General features: G+C 41.4%; 1 protein-coding gene across 1 annotated transcript in view; it reads left to right on the forward strand.

The window, feature by feature from the left end:
- METRN (meteorin, glial cell differentiation regulator) overlaps nt 1-12960 on the forward strand; it is a 30877-nt gene extending 17917 nt beyond the window's left edge. The window contains exons 3-4 of the mRNA XM_070761783.1: nt 3542-3607; nt 11806-12960. Of these exons, the coding sequence (XP_070617884.1) occupies nt 3542-3607; nt 11806-12122 (383 nt within the window). The 3' untranslated portion in view covers nt 12123-12960. The remainder of the gene's footprint in view (nt 1-3541; nt 3608-11805) is intronic.
- Nucleotides 12961-17241: the final 4281 nt, after the last annotated feature.

Consider the following 17241-nt stretch of genomic DNA (forward strand, 5'->3'; position numbering starts at 1 on the left):
CTGACTTTATATACCCCATTACAGCTCACTCTAAGCGCTTTACAGAGTCAGCATATATTGGAAGGGATCTTGGAGGTCATCTAGTCAAACCCCCTGCTCACACAGGAAACCTATACTAGGGATTTGAAGAAGTTGAACTACCAACCTTTCTTTTGGGGGGGGGGGGCATAATTTTTTTTTAAAAAAAATTCTCCATCTTAAAAAACCCACACATAAATGGAAACACAACATCAGTGCCTAATAGTATACAAGTGTCCCCTCGATTTTCGTGGGTTTGAACTTCGCGAAAAGTCTATACCATGGTTTTTCAAAAATATTAGTCTATACTACGGTTTTTCCCATCCGATGATGTCATATGTCATCGCCAAACTTTCGTCTGCTTTTAATATATATTTTTAAATAAACTTTAATAAATAAACATGGTGAGTAATAATCTAAATGGTTGCTAAGGGAATGTGAAATTGTAATTTAGGGGTTTAAAGTGTTAAGGGAAGGCTTGTGATACTGTTCATAGCCAAAAATAGTGTATTTACTTCCGCATATCTACTTCGCGGAAATTCAACTTTCGCGGGCGGTCTCGGAACGCATCCCCTGCGAAAAGCGAGGGAACACTGTAGATATAAAATTTTCTTATCTTAAAAAACTTAACAAAACATCCTAAAATTCTATTTTCATTTCATCAATCATAACTCCATCACTTCAACAATTAAGCTAAAAAGAATAATAATAAAGATTTTATATTTAAAATAACATGAATTTTAAACTACAGTAATCCCTCGCTACTTTACGGTTCATCTTTCGCGGATTCACTACTTCACAGGTTTTTAAAGGGCGCTTAAATCCATTGAAAATTTTAAATCCATTATAAAATTCTTCTACAGTACTACTGTACTCTTATTAAAGAAACTGGTAGGATCTCACATGTAGTTCCAGCTGATAAACATTATGGAATGACTGTTTAATGCAAAAGGTGGGTTTTAAAAGTCAGTAAATACATAAAAAACTATCTTTCCTCTACTTCACGAAAATTCATTTTTTACTGGTGGTCTTGGAACGTATCCCTGTGAAAAACGAGGGATCACAGTACAGTGGTACCTCATGATGCGAACCCCTCGCCATACGAACAATCCGAGATACGAAACGTGGCCAGCCAGGAAGGACGTCTTTGTGACGTCAAAGCTCCGCCCATGGAATTCCCTATTGGGATTCCCCACCTCCTTTCCAGCCTCCCGACCGGCCCGACAGCTCCGCGGCTCTTTTGAAAAGCTAACAGCCGGGCAACAGGGCTTCTCAGCGTCCTCCTGAACCCGAACGCCGACCCCGAACTTTTGCCGAACTTCCGGGTTCGACATTTGGGAGGATGCCAAGAAGCCCCCCGGCTGTTTCAAAAGGCGACAGCCGGGCGGCGGGGCTTCTCGGCGGCCTCCCAAACATCGAACCCGGAAGTTCGGCAAAAGTTCGGGTTTGGCGTTCGGGTTCGGGAGGACGCCAAGAAGCCCCCTGGCTGTTTCAAAAGGTGACAGCCAGGCGGCGGGGCTTCTCGGCGGCCACCCGAACCCGAACTTTTGCCGAACTTCTTGGTTCGGTATTGGGAGAACGCTGAGAAGCACCCGGCTGTTTCAAAAGGTTTTTTGTGGGTTTTTTTCTTGCACACATTAATTCATTTTACATTGTTTCCTATGGGAAACAATGTTTCATCTTACGAACCTTTCACCTTACGAACCTCCTCCGGGAACCAATTAGGTTCGTAAGACGAGGTTTTACTATACTTTAAATTTGACCACGAGCATCCTGCAATGGCTGTAAGTATAAGCACTGGTTGTATCCAATGCCGGTTCGCTTCCTCCCATGTCACTTAGTGCAGGAATCAGGGATGCATTTCAGGAAGAGTGAGAGGGCAGAAAGCTTCGTGAAGGAGGAGCAGGTGTAATGAACCTGCGAAACTCTTGTTTTCCTCTTGCCATTGGGAAAAAAAAATCTCTCTGGCACTCATCAAACAACTTATCAGCAAACTTCTAATAGAGGAAATTCATGGTTTACCATCTTCTTGGCACAAAGAGCCTGGAAGCAATCAGTCAGTTTCCTACTATTTAAATACTTTGATATGGTGGGATGTATAAATGCGGTCAGACAGTATTTGATTGCGGTAGCTGGGTAGAAAATATCGGACGGGGAAAATCCTCTTTTCCACAAATCACGCTGGGAATTTGAGTCCTGGAGATTGGGTAAATCCAGAGTGGTCAAGCTTCCTTTTTAATGTGCCTTGTCCGTGGGTGAACATTGTGAAAGATTATCCTTGAAGTGTAGGTAGTCTTCTGTTGTGATTCAGCCTGAGGCTGCTCAGGGACCGGCTGTGTCTCTGCTGGCTCCATGCCCGGAGGAGGAGGACAGCGAAGAGGAGGGGGCTGAACAGTCGGACGGGGGAGAGGAAAATCAGGAATGGGATGAAGGAGAACAGCATGAGAGCCCGGGGGGGGCTCTCCCCAGCCAGTAGCTTGGAGTCATTAGGTGATGACGCACAAGCCGTCATTGACATGCGACAGAGACGGTCAGATCAAAGAAAGGAGCAATTAAAGAAGTATTATCAGCACTGAATTAGGAACAGCTGGGTTTGGGTGTGGTCCTCCTTAGCAGGGTTTAAGAGGCAGGCAAGCCCTTGAAGCCATGTGGAGTGTTATCAGTTTGGAGTTGCGTTATCCTGTCTTGTTTCTCGGCGTCTCTGTTCCTGGCTTGTGGCCCAGCAGCTTTGGAAGACCCGTGGGAGGTGTAGGTCTGCTATTTACAGCCTCGGCTTGGCAGCAAGAATTCTGTATTGCTGCATGGACTTTTGCCTTCGTGGATATATCTGAAGATACAGCATTTTCCTGTTTGCAAGGACATTTTCTGTTACCTGTGTTTTTCTTGAATTTTATAAAACTGCCTTTGTTTTTTACCAGTGTGTCTGGATTCTCTTTTTGGGTTGGTATTGGCTTCTGGAGTGACCCAGACAGAACATCTTCCATTTACAATAGTTCGTTTAGTGACTGTTTGAAGGAACAACGGCACTGGAAAAGATGACTTAGGTCCATTTTTTCACACTCGGCCAGGGAGAACTGGTCCTTGCCCAGCTCTTGCCAAAGCCACCTCAGCAGTTGCTGCCGCTGCTGCTACTGCCTCCACCAGGACTGGCTAACTTGGGCGGCGTGCCCACTTTGTCCCTGCCAGCTGGAGGCCCCGGGCAGCCGCCTGGAAAGAGAGGCTTTGCTGCTGGTGCTAGGCACGGCACCTTGACCATTCCTGGGGCCAAGGTGCCAACTTCCCACCGAGGGCTGCTGGGTGGCCTTGGCAACATTCGATATGTAAGACACACCCAATTTTTAAAGCACTTTTTTGCAGTTAAATCTGCGTCTTATACATTGAAAAATACGGTATGTTACAGGAAAATGCATCCATAAAAATATATTTTTTAAAAAAAGAAAGGTTTTAACTCAAGGACCATATGTATGTTGGTTATGGACACCAGTGCTGTTTAGTGACTGTTCATTTTCCCCCACTTTCAAAGATGCAGGGACTTGCCGTCCGTGTAACAACACCGAAATCCTGATGGCCGTTTGCACAAGTGATTTTGGTGAGTAGATTTTCCCCAGTGTTAATTTTACTGCTCTCTTCACCCATCTATGGAGATTCTCAGTCATCCAAGGTCATGGTTTTCCCAAAGGTGCATTTTTCAAGAGGCAACTGGACTTTCTTTGTTTTTCTTTGAAGATGTTTCCCTTGTCATCCAAGAAGCTTCTTCAGTTCTGACTGAATGGTGGAGGATGGAAGGATTGTATCCTTGCAGTCAATTGGTCATTAGTACTCTCTGTCAGAGTGCTAAAAGAGTACTGACAACCAGATGACTGCAAAAAACATAAATCCTTCCACCCTCCTCCATTCAGTCAGAACCAAAGAAGCTTCTTGGATGACAAGGGAAACATCTTCAAGGAAAAACAAAGCCCAGTTGCCTCTTTAAAAAATCATCTTTGGGGTCTCCTCACTATCATAAACCAAGGAAAATGACATGAGAAAAGAGTAGCTTTCTTTAAAGCAAACTTTTTTAAAATCACGTGTACAGAAAAATAGTTTTTATTAAATTATTCACATTTAAAAACAACAAAATAAGTCACATATACAAAAAATGAACAAAATAATACAATACCACACCATACAACTTACACTACATCACCTCTGGGGTTATAACATAGCAACTTTCTCTTTTCAAGCCAATCATATAATTTGTTCCAAATTTAATAATATTCGGAGTCCTCCTTTTCATTTAATTTCCACCGTCATTTTATCTAATTCAGCACAGCCAAGAATTTTCTTAATTATTGTATTTTCTTTAATTTCCACCGTCATTTTGTCTAATTCAGCACAGCCAAGAATTTTCTTACTTATTGTATTTTCTTTAAAGCAACCTACCACTCAGTCTTGGATGGATGGATGGATGGATGGATGGAATAGAGAGACAGAGAGAGAGAGAGATGGATGGATGGATGGATGGATAGATTAGATGATAGATGGATGGATGGATGGATGGATAGATGGGATAGATAGAGAGAGATAGAGATAGGTAGGTAGGTAGGTAGATAGATAGATAGATAGATAGATAGATAGATAGATAGATAGATAGATAGATAGATAGATAGATAGAAGGGTTATCTGGAAAGTAAGAGACAGTGAAACAGGATGGGGGATAGCTAGACAGAGAGACAGATAGAGATAATGATAGAGATAAATACAGATAGATGATATGTTGGAGTAACGTTTTGCAGAAGCTAGCCCACCCAGATAGCCAAAGCAGCTAGCCAGTTGCCTCAGACCAGGATATCAGGAACTGTAGTCTTGAAAATAATTGAAGACAAGTACTGCCAAGTTTCTTAAGAAAATATTTACTTCTTTGGCAGCAAAACTACACTAGCTATTTACATTGTAGCTACAGTGTTCTCTCGATTTCCGCGGGTTCGAACTTCGCGAAGTCTATACCACTGTTTTTCAAATATATTAATTAAAAAATACTTCGCGGGTTTTTTCCCTATGCCACGGTTTTTCCCGCCCGATGACATCATATGTCATCGTCCAACTTTCGTCTGCCTTTAATAAATTTTTTTTAAAATAAACTTTAATAAATAAACATGGTGAGTAATAATCTAAATGGTTGCTAAGGGAATGGGAAATTGCAATTTAGGGACTTAAAGTGTTAAGGGAAGGCTTGTGATACTGTTCATAGCCAAAAATATTGTATTTACTTCCGCATCTCTACTTCGCGGAAATTCGACTTTCGCGGGCGGTCTCGGAACTCATCCCCCGCGAAAATCAAGGGAACACTGTATCTCTCTAGAAGTTACTATACAAAATACTCACACTTCTCTATCTACTATTCTCAGCTACAAGACTTTAGCTACGACATTCTTCAGCAACCACAAGCCCCAATAATTCACAAGCCACTCTAAACCATCATATCTTCTAGCCACACTAAACCATCCTAAGCCACACCTATGCAAAGGTACATGATGGTAAATAACTTTGTCAACCAATCAGATTCCATTACAACCTGTAGATTCGCTGAGACTAAGCAGTTTTGCATTGGTTAAAAACTTTTTAAAATTTTTCTCTCCAATCACGTGTACAGAAAAAGAAAATACCATTAATCTTAAATTATATTACAATTTTATAATTTTGGTATACATAGTTTAACCAATGCTACCTCCTTAACATTTGATATCTGAACAAAAATAATTACTCCAATTTCTTATATGATAACAACAACAAAAAAACCTGTTAGCCAATATACATTTTAGGCTGTTCCTACTCTTAATCACAACTAATTAATTTGATCATAATACTTCAGTTTTCTCAAAATATCCTCCATGTCAATTTTCACGTATTTTTAAAACCCTCTTCCATAATAAATGCCCTTTAAAGTAAAAGGAAAAAACATTTTAAAAAAGGGATCAAAAATTTCTAATTATCTCCAACAATATTTAAATTAGATCCAACCCTTGCTAAAAGATATATTGTGGGGGGCAAAAAGAAAAGCTCGCCAAATAGTATATCCCAGATATTGCCAAAATAGTAAACCAAATTAATAAATAATAATAATAATAATAATAATAATAATAATTTATTAGATTTTTATGCCACCCCTCTCCACAGACATAATAGATAAAGACTTAATAGATAAAGATAAAAAATATAAAATAAGAATAAATGAAAATTAAAAAATTAACAAGACATGAAAATGAAAAAAAAAGAAAAGCAGTTTTACATTGTTAAAGTCAATACACTGATTACAATTATTCTCTCTGCAATTTGGAATATTAGGTCAAGTGAAGCCTAGTCTTGACATGATAGAAGGAAGGAAAGAAAATGAATCGTTGGAGGTGTCCAGTGCTTTCATTCCCGCTTTGCAATGCTTGTGGTCATTCCCCCCCAACCTCCCCCCACTGCGTGTTGCTTCTTGCAGCCTTGCAAAGGTTAACACCCCCACCCCCATTTGCAATCTTCAGCAGTGGAGGAAGAAAGAGGTCACGGTGTCTGCAAGGCCCCAGCTCTGGGGGTTGCTACAGCAACTGGCGAGTCAGACAAGAGAACAGGCGGATTTGTCACGCCAGATCAGATCAGGGGCCTATCGGGAGACCTCCGAGAGACTCCTTTCTGCTGGTGCGAAGGGAGGCCAGCGCATTTTTCAAGCGAGGGAGGCCCGGTGCAGGCGATTGGTGGAGCCCTCACAATTCCACAGCTCCTCGAAAGCCCTTGCAACCGATTAAGGCAGAGGTCAGCGAAGCAATGCCCACCAGATGCTTCTCTGAGAGAGGGGCCCTTTGGCCACCCTGAAATCAGAGCCGTTATTTTTTTAATCCAAAATTTCTAGAGTCCATGGAAATTTTTAATAAAGAACCAGAGGTGGGCAGCTAAGGTGGAACGGTGATGTGTGCTCGCCCCCCATGGCTCTGAGTGCTAGCGGAGTCCAGCGCAATTGTGCCACTGCACCTGGGCAGGTAGTGAATTCGCGCATGGACACGCAGATGCAGTAGCACACCTGCGCTGGATTCCTCCTTCCTTTTGATCCTAATTCAGGGTTAGGGTCAAATGTGTTGTAGAGAGTCCCTGGCAAAGAGATTCTTTTATCCGTCATGGAAACTTCAGATCTGGATTTAGTTTGGACTTTCTCTGTGGCTGTAGAAAGGGTCAAAACTACAGGAGGAATTTAATTGGACAGCTGATGTGCTTCAACTGGAATGGAATGGAATAGAATAGAATAGAATACAGTGATACCTTGTCTTACAAACTTAATTGGTTCCGGGATGAGGTTCTTAAGGTGAAAAGTTTATAAGACGAAACAATGTTTCCCATAGGAATCAATGGAAAAGTGTTTAATGCGTGCAAGCCCAAAATTCACCCCTTTTGCCAGCCAAAGTGCCCATTTTTGTGTTGCTGGGATTCCCCTGAGGCTCCCCTCCATGGGAAACCCCACCTCTGGACCTCTGTGTTTTTGCAATGCTGTGATTTCACTGAGGCTCCCCTCGCTGGGAAACCCCACCTCCAGAATTCCGTTGCCAGCGAAGCACCCATTTTTGCACTGCTGGGATTCCCCTGCAGCATCACAAAAACATGGAAGTCCGGAGGTGGGGCTTCCCATGGAGGGGAGCCTCAGGGGAATCCCAGCAGCGCAAAAACGGGTGCTTCACTGGCAACGGAAGTCTGGAGGTGGGGCATCCCAGCAGCGGCGGTGGGTTTGTAAGGTGAAAATAGTTTGTAAGAAGAGGCAAAAAAATCTTAAACCCCGGGTTTGTATCTCAAAAAGTTTGTATGATGATGCGTTTGTAAGACGAGGTATCACTGTACTTTATTGGCCAAGTGTGATTGGACACATAAGGAATTTGTCTTTGGTGCAGATGCTCTCAGTGTACATAAAAGAAAATATACATTTGTCAAGAATCATGAACAAAATGGGTTAGTCCCTCTAATAGGAAAAGTTGTCGGGACTTGTAGTTTAGCAGCCTCTTGGAGAGCCAGCAATTCCCACTTCTAATCTAAAAAAAATATGATTTATTTACAAAATTGAAAATCCGCCTAGCTCCTTCTCTGGCTGTCTTCAATAAACCACCAAGAGTTCTTCTTGGAAAATCACTTAGTTTGCAAGAAATATGTGGTGGATTAACCCCTAATCCATAAATGTCGTTGGGAGAGAATTTGGAGAGAGATTACAATACATAGAGTCGGGATGTCCTTAGACATATGTAATGTGTTGCTGTCGTGATTCATGGGTCAATAAAAATATTTGCAGCTCAGGGTTGAAATGAAAGCTCCTTGGTGGTCTCTGAGTTTAGTGGTTTTCCTTGCAGCTGTTTCATTGCCAAAGTAGGTAACATCAGCAGTGCTAGAAGGGAGTGGGTTTGTGGAATGGAAGGGAAGGGGGGAGGAGGAAGAGGAAGAGGAGCATGGCTGTGGAGTCCTTGCAGACATTTCATGACCCAAACTAGATAATATCATCAGTGTTGCTCAGACTAGTTTGGGTCATGAAACATCTACGAGAAAATATGCAAGCTTAGCATTTAGCATTTAGACTTACATACCGCTTCATAGGGCTTTTACAGCCCTCTCTAAGCGGTTTACAGAATCAGCCTCTTGCCCCCAACAATCTGGGTCCTCATTTCACCCACCTTGGAAGGATGGAAGGCTGAGTCAACCTTGAGCAGGTGATGAGATTTGAACTGCTGAACTACAGCTAGCAGTTAGCTGAAGTAGCCTGCAGTGCTGCACTCTAACCACTGAGCCATCCCAGCTCTAAGAGAGCACCAAGGACCATGTATGGGTTTGGGGTCTAGCTTCTAAACAATGCCAATGTTTGCACCCCAAAATGCTTTAGGTTCCCTAGGTTTTCCAAATCAGGGTTCTTCACTAAAGTTGGATTGTAACTCACCCAGTTTCCAGGTGGTGTTATGAAAACTATCTAATTTATCTCTTACCTAAAAAAAATAAAAATGCAGAGCTCATTTGAACTCTGATACTTTTAGAATGGATTCAAACATTACACTAAGTTTTAGCTCTTGAACTCACATTCAGCCATTCTTGTGAACTTAGCCCTTGTGACTTGGAAAACACGATTTAGGGTTTAGGGCAGTGATTTTCAAACTTGGCAGCTATATGTTAGAAACACAGAAACATAGAAGACTGACGGCAGAAAAAGACCTCATGATCCATCTAGTCTGCCCTTAAACTATTTTTTGTATTTCATCTTAGGATGGATATATGTTTATCTCAGGCATGTTTAAATTCAGTTACTGTGGATTTACCAACCACGTCTGCTGGAAGTTTGTTACAAGGATCTACTACTCTTTCAGTCAAATAATATTTTCTCATGTTGCTTTTGATCTTTCCCCCAACTAACTTCAATAAACATGTTCAATAAACTCTGATCAAGCTCACCATAGCTTAGCCTTTAAGCCTGGAATCACTTGGCCCTGATATTCTATTCTGCTTTCTGGGCTGCTGCATGAAATGATCTTATAAAAGAGAGGGAAGGGTCTACGCAGAGGGGCGGCATACAAATCTAATAAATGAATAAATGAATGAATGAATAAATAAATAAGGAAGGAAGGAAGGAAGGAAGGAATTGAATACAGTAATTGCTAATCTTCTTTATGAACACTTTCCCTTCCACCCATTCAATTTTCCTTTCTTTTATTAAAAAGTTTTTAAATTTATAATACAATTAAAATAACAACATATACAAACACAAAGCTAAGGCCATAAAACATAAAAAACGAGTACATGGTGAATTATCCGGTTCATTTTATTTTATTTATTTTATTTATTCTTTGTCCACTATACAATACATATGGAAGAGAATAGACATTAAGTAATATATATAAAGATAGTAAGTAAAAAGAAGAGAAGTATATGAGAGGGAGAGAATATATATGATATATGGGATAAGGAAAGACAATTGGACAGGGGACGTAAGGCACACCAGTGCATTTATGTACTCCCTTTTGACATTTGATTGCTTCTCTTCCCATTAGCCTAAGAATATAGAACTAAATTTAATTTAAATTTCTAACCTTCTCCAACATTTCCACTGATTTCCTAATCTTGGCTTTCCTTTTTTTCCCCTCCAATGGTTTAGTTTGTCCCAGGTTTTGAAATAGTCTGTTTCAGTTTTGTCCTTCAACTCTAATGTTAGTCTCTCCATTACAGCACGTGATAGTATTTTATATAGGATTTCTTCATCTTTATTTCTCCATTTTGGGGCAAAGAATGGTCATGATATGTAACACTAAGTGTGTATATATATATTCCATTTTACAACAGCACGAAGCTTGGAACTTCAGCCTGATGATGGTGAATGTGATTTCACCGAAACGTCGCATAGACATGCAAAATATTACACAGGGCAAAACCCGAACTCAGAACAATCTACATATATATATATGTATATATGTATGTATATATATATGTATGTATATATATATATATGTATGTATATATATATATATATATATACATACACACACACTTGCAATTATATATAAATTAAGGGAGACTAGGATAGATCTATTTCGGCCTTATTTTGGCCTCATCAGCTAGCCATACCCACTGGGACTTGAACCTGCAACCTTTGCCTTGTAAGGCAGAGAATTATCCTCTAGGCTACAGTATCCAATCCCTTCAGCTCTGTACCAGGGAATATATATATGTAGATTGTTCTGAGTTCGGGTTTTGCCCTGTGTAATGTTTTGCATGTCTATGCGACGTTTCGGTGAAATCACATTCACCATCATCAGGCTGAAGTTTCAAGCTTCGTGCTGTTGTAAAATGGATTTTACATTTTACATTTACATTTTACAACAGCACGAAGCTTGAAACTTCAGCCTGATGATGGTGAATGTGATTTCACCAAAACGGTTTCAGATTCAGTGTTTCTTCCATCCATTGCCTTATTGTACTCCACTATTCTCATGTCTTGTGGCATTCCCACCGCATGTTGTTGTTGTTGTTGTTGTTATTATTATTATTATTATTATTATTATTATTATTATTATTATTTATTAAATTTGTATGCCGCCCCTCTCCGGAGACTCGGAGCGGCTGATAATATATTCCAGGTATCCTTTTGCATTTCCAGAATAAGGATGAAAGATTTTTACCCATTTTGGCTAACCTTGTTGGTGAGAAGTGCCACCTGTAAAATGATAATGATAATAATAATAATAATAATAATAATAATAATTATTATTATTATTATTATTATTATTATTATTTATTAGATTTGTGTGCCGCCCCTCTCCATACACTCGTAGACTAAATATCTTATAAAAGGTCTCTTTATAGGAAATGGCTAGAGTAAGTTTCCGGTTCCTATTCCATAGGTCTTGCTAGGGGTCAATATTGAGTCCAAAGTCTCTATACCAGTGGTTCTCAACCTTTCTAATGCCGCGACCCCTTTATACAATTTCTCATGTTGTGGTGACCCCCAGCCATAAGTCTAGCGCCAATTCTCCCAACAGAGCTTTAAGCTGATTGGCAGGAAGGTCAGAGGGACGACCCCACTGTAAACGCCTGATTGGTCGGATTGTAAAAACATGTTCCAAGGCACCAGAATAGAAGCTTTAGTTGCTAATGCCATGGAAAATTTGTCTTTCCCCAGGGTCTTAGGTGACTGCTGTGAAATGGTCGTTCAGCCCCCAAAGGGGTCCCGACCCATAGTTGAAAACCACTGATCTACATCATCGTATCGTTTCTTTGACCTGTTCTCTCCCCCCACCTCAATTTTCCTTGCAGTTATCCGTGGCAACCTCAAGTCTGTTTCCAACGACAGGGAAGCCCACGAATCCATCATTAGTGTGAGTGCCACACGGATCCACAGGCAGAAGTTTGCTCTCTTTCAACCAGTCGGCAAATCTGGTAAATCCACAGGCAACATCCACACCCTCCTACGATGTGGGGTGAAACCTGGTCCGGGCAGTTTTTTATTCACCGGATGGATGCACTTTGCAGAAGCTTGGCTCACCTGTGCTCCCCGGTACAAAGACTTCATCCGCATCTACGAGGAGGCGCGACAGGCTCACGAGAACCCCTGCGAAGTCTCGTTGGATTGACTTGAGACGAGAAAAGATCAGGAAGAAAGGAAGCCTCTGGGGCTGTGATCAAGCCAGAATCAGCTGTCTTGGTCTTGGATGTGGGAGAAGAACCTTGTCCTTAGACCCAAGCAGGACAAGGCCTTTCTTTCCTCTGGGAGACCCCATGGTTCTACCAACCCATAAACTCTTTTTTCCTGGTTGTCTGCGAATGAGTCATCTTGGGGCAAGTCTGAGAGGAACCTCATCAGATGTTCTCCAGTGAAGTTGGGGGACATCACGAAGCTTTCAGAACTTTACAAACATGGGGATGAGGTGAGACTTGAGGTTTTGGTCTTTTCAGTTTTCCACCATCCGTGAAAACCAATATTCCTGAGTTTGCAGCAAACCACCCCTCTTCCACCTCACTGTGGATGTCTGCAGATGCATCACCAAGTCAACAGGAAGGACCATAAATTTCAGATCATCTCAAAGGATGATGCATTCAATTGTTCTTCCATAATCAGTTAAGGAAGCCCAGGAGATGACCTGGTTTTCTCTTTGAGGGGGAGTTGTGTGGCTGATCAGTATTAGCGTCGATCATCCAAGGTGACCATCCTAAACTCAAGGAAGAGCCAGATATTTTTCAGGGCAAGGGAAAAATAAAGTACGATGTTTCCAATGTGCTGAAAAGTTGGACAAAAACAATGTGACGGGAAAGGACACGTGTCCAGTTCTATTCATTTTCATTTTTTTAAAAAAATCAATCTCTTGGTAATTTGGGCTGGGAGGACAAAGCTTTAGACAACTTCAAATGAAATACTTCCTTCCTCCCCCCCAAAAAATAACATGAAAGTGAAAATGGGTTGATTGAATTCCATATCTGCTTCTCTGTTGTAAGATTTGCTCAAATAATCTGGATTTAGCCCAATGGTGAAATCTAATTTTTTTTAGTACCGGTTCTGTGGGTGTAGCTTGGTGGTTGTGGCAGAGGAAGGATACTGCAAAATCCCCATTCCTTCCCCACTCCAGGGGAAGGATATTGAAAAATCCCCATTCCCTCCCCATTCCAGGGGAAGGATATTGCAAAATCTCCATTCCTTCCCCACTCCAGGGGAAGGATACTGCAAAATCCCCATTCCTTCCCCACTCCAGGGGAAGGATACTGCAAAATCTCCATTCCTTCCCCACTCCAGGGGAAGGATACTGCAAAATCCCCATTCCTTCCCCACTCCAGGGGAAGGATACTGCAAAATCTCCATTCCTTCCCCACTCCAGGGGAAGGATACTGCAAAATCCCCATTCCTTCCCCACTCCAGGGGAAGGATACTGCAAAATCCCCATTCCTTCCCCACTCCAGGGGAAGGATACTGCAAAATCTCCATTCCCTCCCCACTCCAGGGGAAGGATATCGCAAAATCCCCATTCCCTCCCCACTCCAGGGGAAGGATATTGGAAAATCCCCATTCCCTCCCCACTCCAGGGGAAGGATATCGCAAAATCTCTATTCCCTCCCCACTCCAGGGGAAGGATATTGCAAAATCCCCATTCCCTCCCCACTCCAGGGGAAGGATACTGCAAAATCCCCATTCCCTCCCCACTCCAGGGGAAGGATATTGCCAAATATCCATTGCCTGCCAGAGGTGGTGTTTGCTGCTTCTCTGACTACTCAAAGTTTCCACTACCGGTTCGCCAGAACCTGCTGGATTTCACCCCTGATCCAGCCACCAGCTTTTCTTCATAAAAATCGCCTGATTCTGTCTTCCTAGCCACCAATTCTCAATAAAATCCAGACTGGATTCACACATTCTACTGAACTTGGATATGGACACAATCTATCACACAAACCCTGCCAATCGTAACTAATTCTATGTATACACACTTGTGGCTTTAAAAAAAAGCACAACCACACCCATGACTTGGTACAGTGTGTGTGAATCCAGCCACTTGTAGTTTCTCTAGAAAGCTGGGGTTAATCTAACCATGGCTTAATGCACTGTGAAAATTCTCAAAAGAGTCCATGTTCCAGGACGATACCTTTTAAAGTGTTCGATTAAGCTCTTATTCTTCCAAAAATAATAATTGTACAGCTCCTGATATTTGGAGAAATATTATAGAGGTATTGATAGCCCTGGAATCCTATCAGAAAAAGCTGGTCAACCCTATTGTCAGGAAAATACCTTCTTTGTGTCATTACTAGAAGAGCATTTCCTTGTGTTGATTGATCTGGGAAGAAAAGAACCTCTGAACATAATGTACACCTAGATTATTTTGAATTTATGTCTGTTTAATCCATAGTACTCAAAGAATTCTGGTGGATCTAGTTTGTTGGAAATTCCAATGCATTGTGAAGTTCTCTAGATGTTTTGGACTACGGTTCCTCTCAACACTTGCTACTGTTTTGGGAGCTGATAAAGCTAAAAGTCCAAAGCATTTTCAGAGGGTACTACATTTTCTGGCCCATAATTTTGAAATCACGGCTAACCATCACAGAACTGCTGTTTCCAAGATTCTTTAAAGTTGAGAAAGAGATCAAAAGAATTAGAGATCAAAAAGAATTAGACCTTATCTCATATTAGATAAACTCCTGAATGTAATGTTGGCTGCAGAAATCAACCTTCATTAACTGAAACTTTTTGGGGAGGGGCGGGAATCTAGTCTGTGATTTCAAAATTGTGCTTAAAATTATATGCTCATTATTTGGTGTAGCTGGGGAGGTGGACCAAATTAATAGGTTTGTAGGACTGTCAGTCATCCAGGTTGTCCCAAAGGTGATTTTTCAAGAGGCAATTGGACTTCCTTGCTGTTCTGGGAAGATGCTTCACTTCTCACCAAGAATAAATAAGGAAGTCCAGTTGCTGCTTTAAAAAAAAAAACACCTTTTGGGTTTGTAGGATGGCATTACCATCTTCTCTTCGAGAGCTCCTGTATCCAGGCTGGCAGAAAACTGAATTGCATGGCAGCTAAGACTTCTTGAAATCTCTTTTATTGCACTGTTAGTGGTTTTCTGGAGTTTTGGAACCTACCCAAGGAACGGAGGAGTTGTCCTCCTGCCAAATTCCATATAACAATTCCATCGTCACCTTGGTGCTAATTGCTCAACACCTATGCAGAAAGGGCTGGCAACTTCTGTCAATTGTCCCCATTTTTTAAAAAACAAACAAACAAAACAGTGCTGTGTATTTAGGGTGCTTTACAGCCTAATCTATTTATGGCAGCATAAAAGCATTTATAGACTGGGTTTCACTTTGTCAAAGGTTCACCGTGTTACCTTGAGTTACCTGCGCTGTGTTCGGTGGCCAAATCATAGAATTGGGTGCACACTCAGTCTGAAAGCGAAGGATAAGCAAGAAGTAAAATTAATAGGCTGATACGCATCCACGAACAGAAACAATTATCAGGTCCAGCGCACCGATTTGGAAGAGAAACATTTGCATTTCATTTTATTTTTAGAAATTGTTCTTCTACAAACCACAGAAATGAAGAATTGGACTATTTTCATGAATGTGAAACTCAGGGGCTTCATAGCGTTTCTCTTAAGCCGGACGGAGTTACGTTGAATAAGTTGGGCGGCCATATAAATTAATTCACAAAGAAATAACCAATACAGCTCATCCTGAACTTACGACCACTGTTGAGCCCCAGAATTTATGTTACTAAGCGATATGTTTGTTAAGGGAATTTTGTTCCTGTTTTACGACCTTTCTCGCCATGGTGGTTGTGAATTGTTGCCATTCTTGAGTTAGTAACTTGGTTGTTAAGTGGATCTGGCTTCCATGTGGACTTTGCTTGGCGTAAAGTCACAAAAGGGACCTCGGAACGTTGCAACCGTCATAAATGTCGGTCAGTTGCCAAGCGTCTTGAGCTTTGATCACATGGCCATGGGGAATGTTGTAACGGCCATAAGTGTGAGCAATGGTCTTTTTCCAGTGCCGTTGTAACTTCGAACCGTCACTAAAAAAACTGTTGTAAGCTTTAGACAAACGGTTTGTAAGGCGTTAAAACTGGATAGTGCAAATCTCAGTGTGCCAAAAAAAAACCCCACAACCCAAAATTCTTTGGCAACAGTTTTAGCCTCTCAACGTAGAGGAGTAGGCTGGTTCACACACTATCCCAAGGTATAAACTGGAAGTGAAAAACTACACGCACAAAAGGATCTGCTAGATCAGGGACCTACAACCTGATGGGCAGCGGGGACTAGTTCTGTTGAGAAAGGTGGACTGGAGGAGACGTAGTTTCATGCGCTGGGTGGATCCCATGGATGGGGCTTCGCTTGTTTGCGTGGCCTGGCATGCCACGGCCAATGCCGGTTCATGGGTTGAGGGTTGAAGATGGGCAGATTCCACTTACGGCCACTACCGCTGTGCTTCCCACAGAGCTCTGTGACCCCCCACGCATGTCCAAGCAAGATTTTACTTCTGCGCATGTGCAAGGAAGCAAAATCCACATGCGCAGAAGCAAAAATTACTGAATTCTCACCCGCGCACTTTTCCTCGCAATAATTTGCTTTCCACGCATTTTCCCTCCCGGAGCTACAGCGTGGCCCGTACCGGTAGGAACCCAATACTGGTTGAAGACCCCTTTTCTAGACCGACTCTTATGCCTGGGATAACACTCTTGTAACTACAACCCGTGCAGGCTTTTGCCGTTACAAATAAGTTAAACCCAGTAGTTCTCAACTTTTTCTTCATCAGGGACACTCTTTTTTAAAAAAATACCTTTATTAGTTATTTACATTTAAAAACAAAACAACAAAAAAGAAAAACATAGACAAACATACACACAAAACAAAGAAAAGAGCAGCATTACATAATAAAGCATTATGCTTTATACAATAATTTTACAATGGTATTGGAACTTAACATCAATGACAGCTATTTAGCTGGGCCTCCTTGTTTACAGCTTATTCATTTATGCCCGTTTCACTTCCTAACTTCAATGTACATTTGTTTTTTTTGAATTGTCTTATTTCTATCTTTCTATACTTCTTTTCCTTCCGTTACATTTATTCTGTGGATTAACGGTTCGTTATAAGACAGTGGTTACATTTGATAACAGTTTCATTATTTCTCCATTTCCCCATATTTTTTGAGTACGTATTTCTCCATTTTCCTCATTTTCTTTTGAATGCGTACACACTTGTCAAAGTCCTAAGTATTTT

This window comes from Erythrolamprus reginae, chromosome 9 (genome assembly GCF_031021105.1).
Source record: "Erythrolamprus reginae isolate rEryReg1 chromosome 9, rEryReg1.hap1, whole genome shotgun sequence".
Classification (NCBI taxonomy): Eukaryota; Metazoa; Chordata; class Lepidosauria; order Squamata; family Dipsadidae; genus Erythrolamprus; species Erythrolamprus reginae.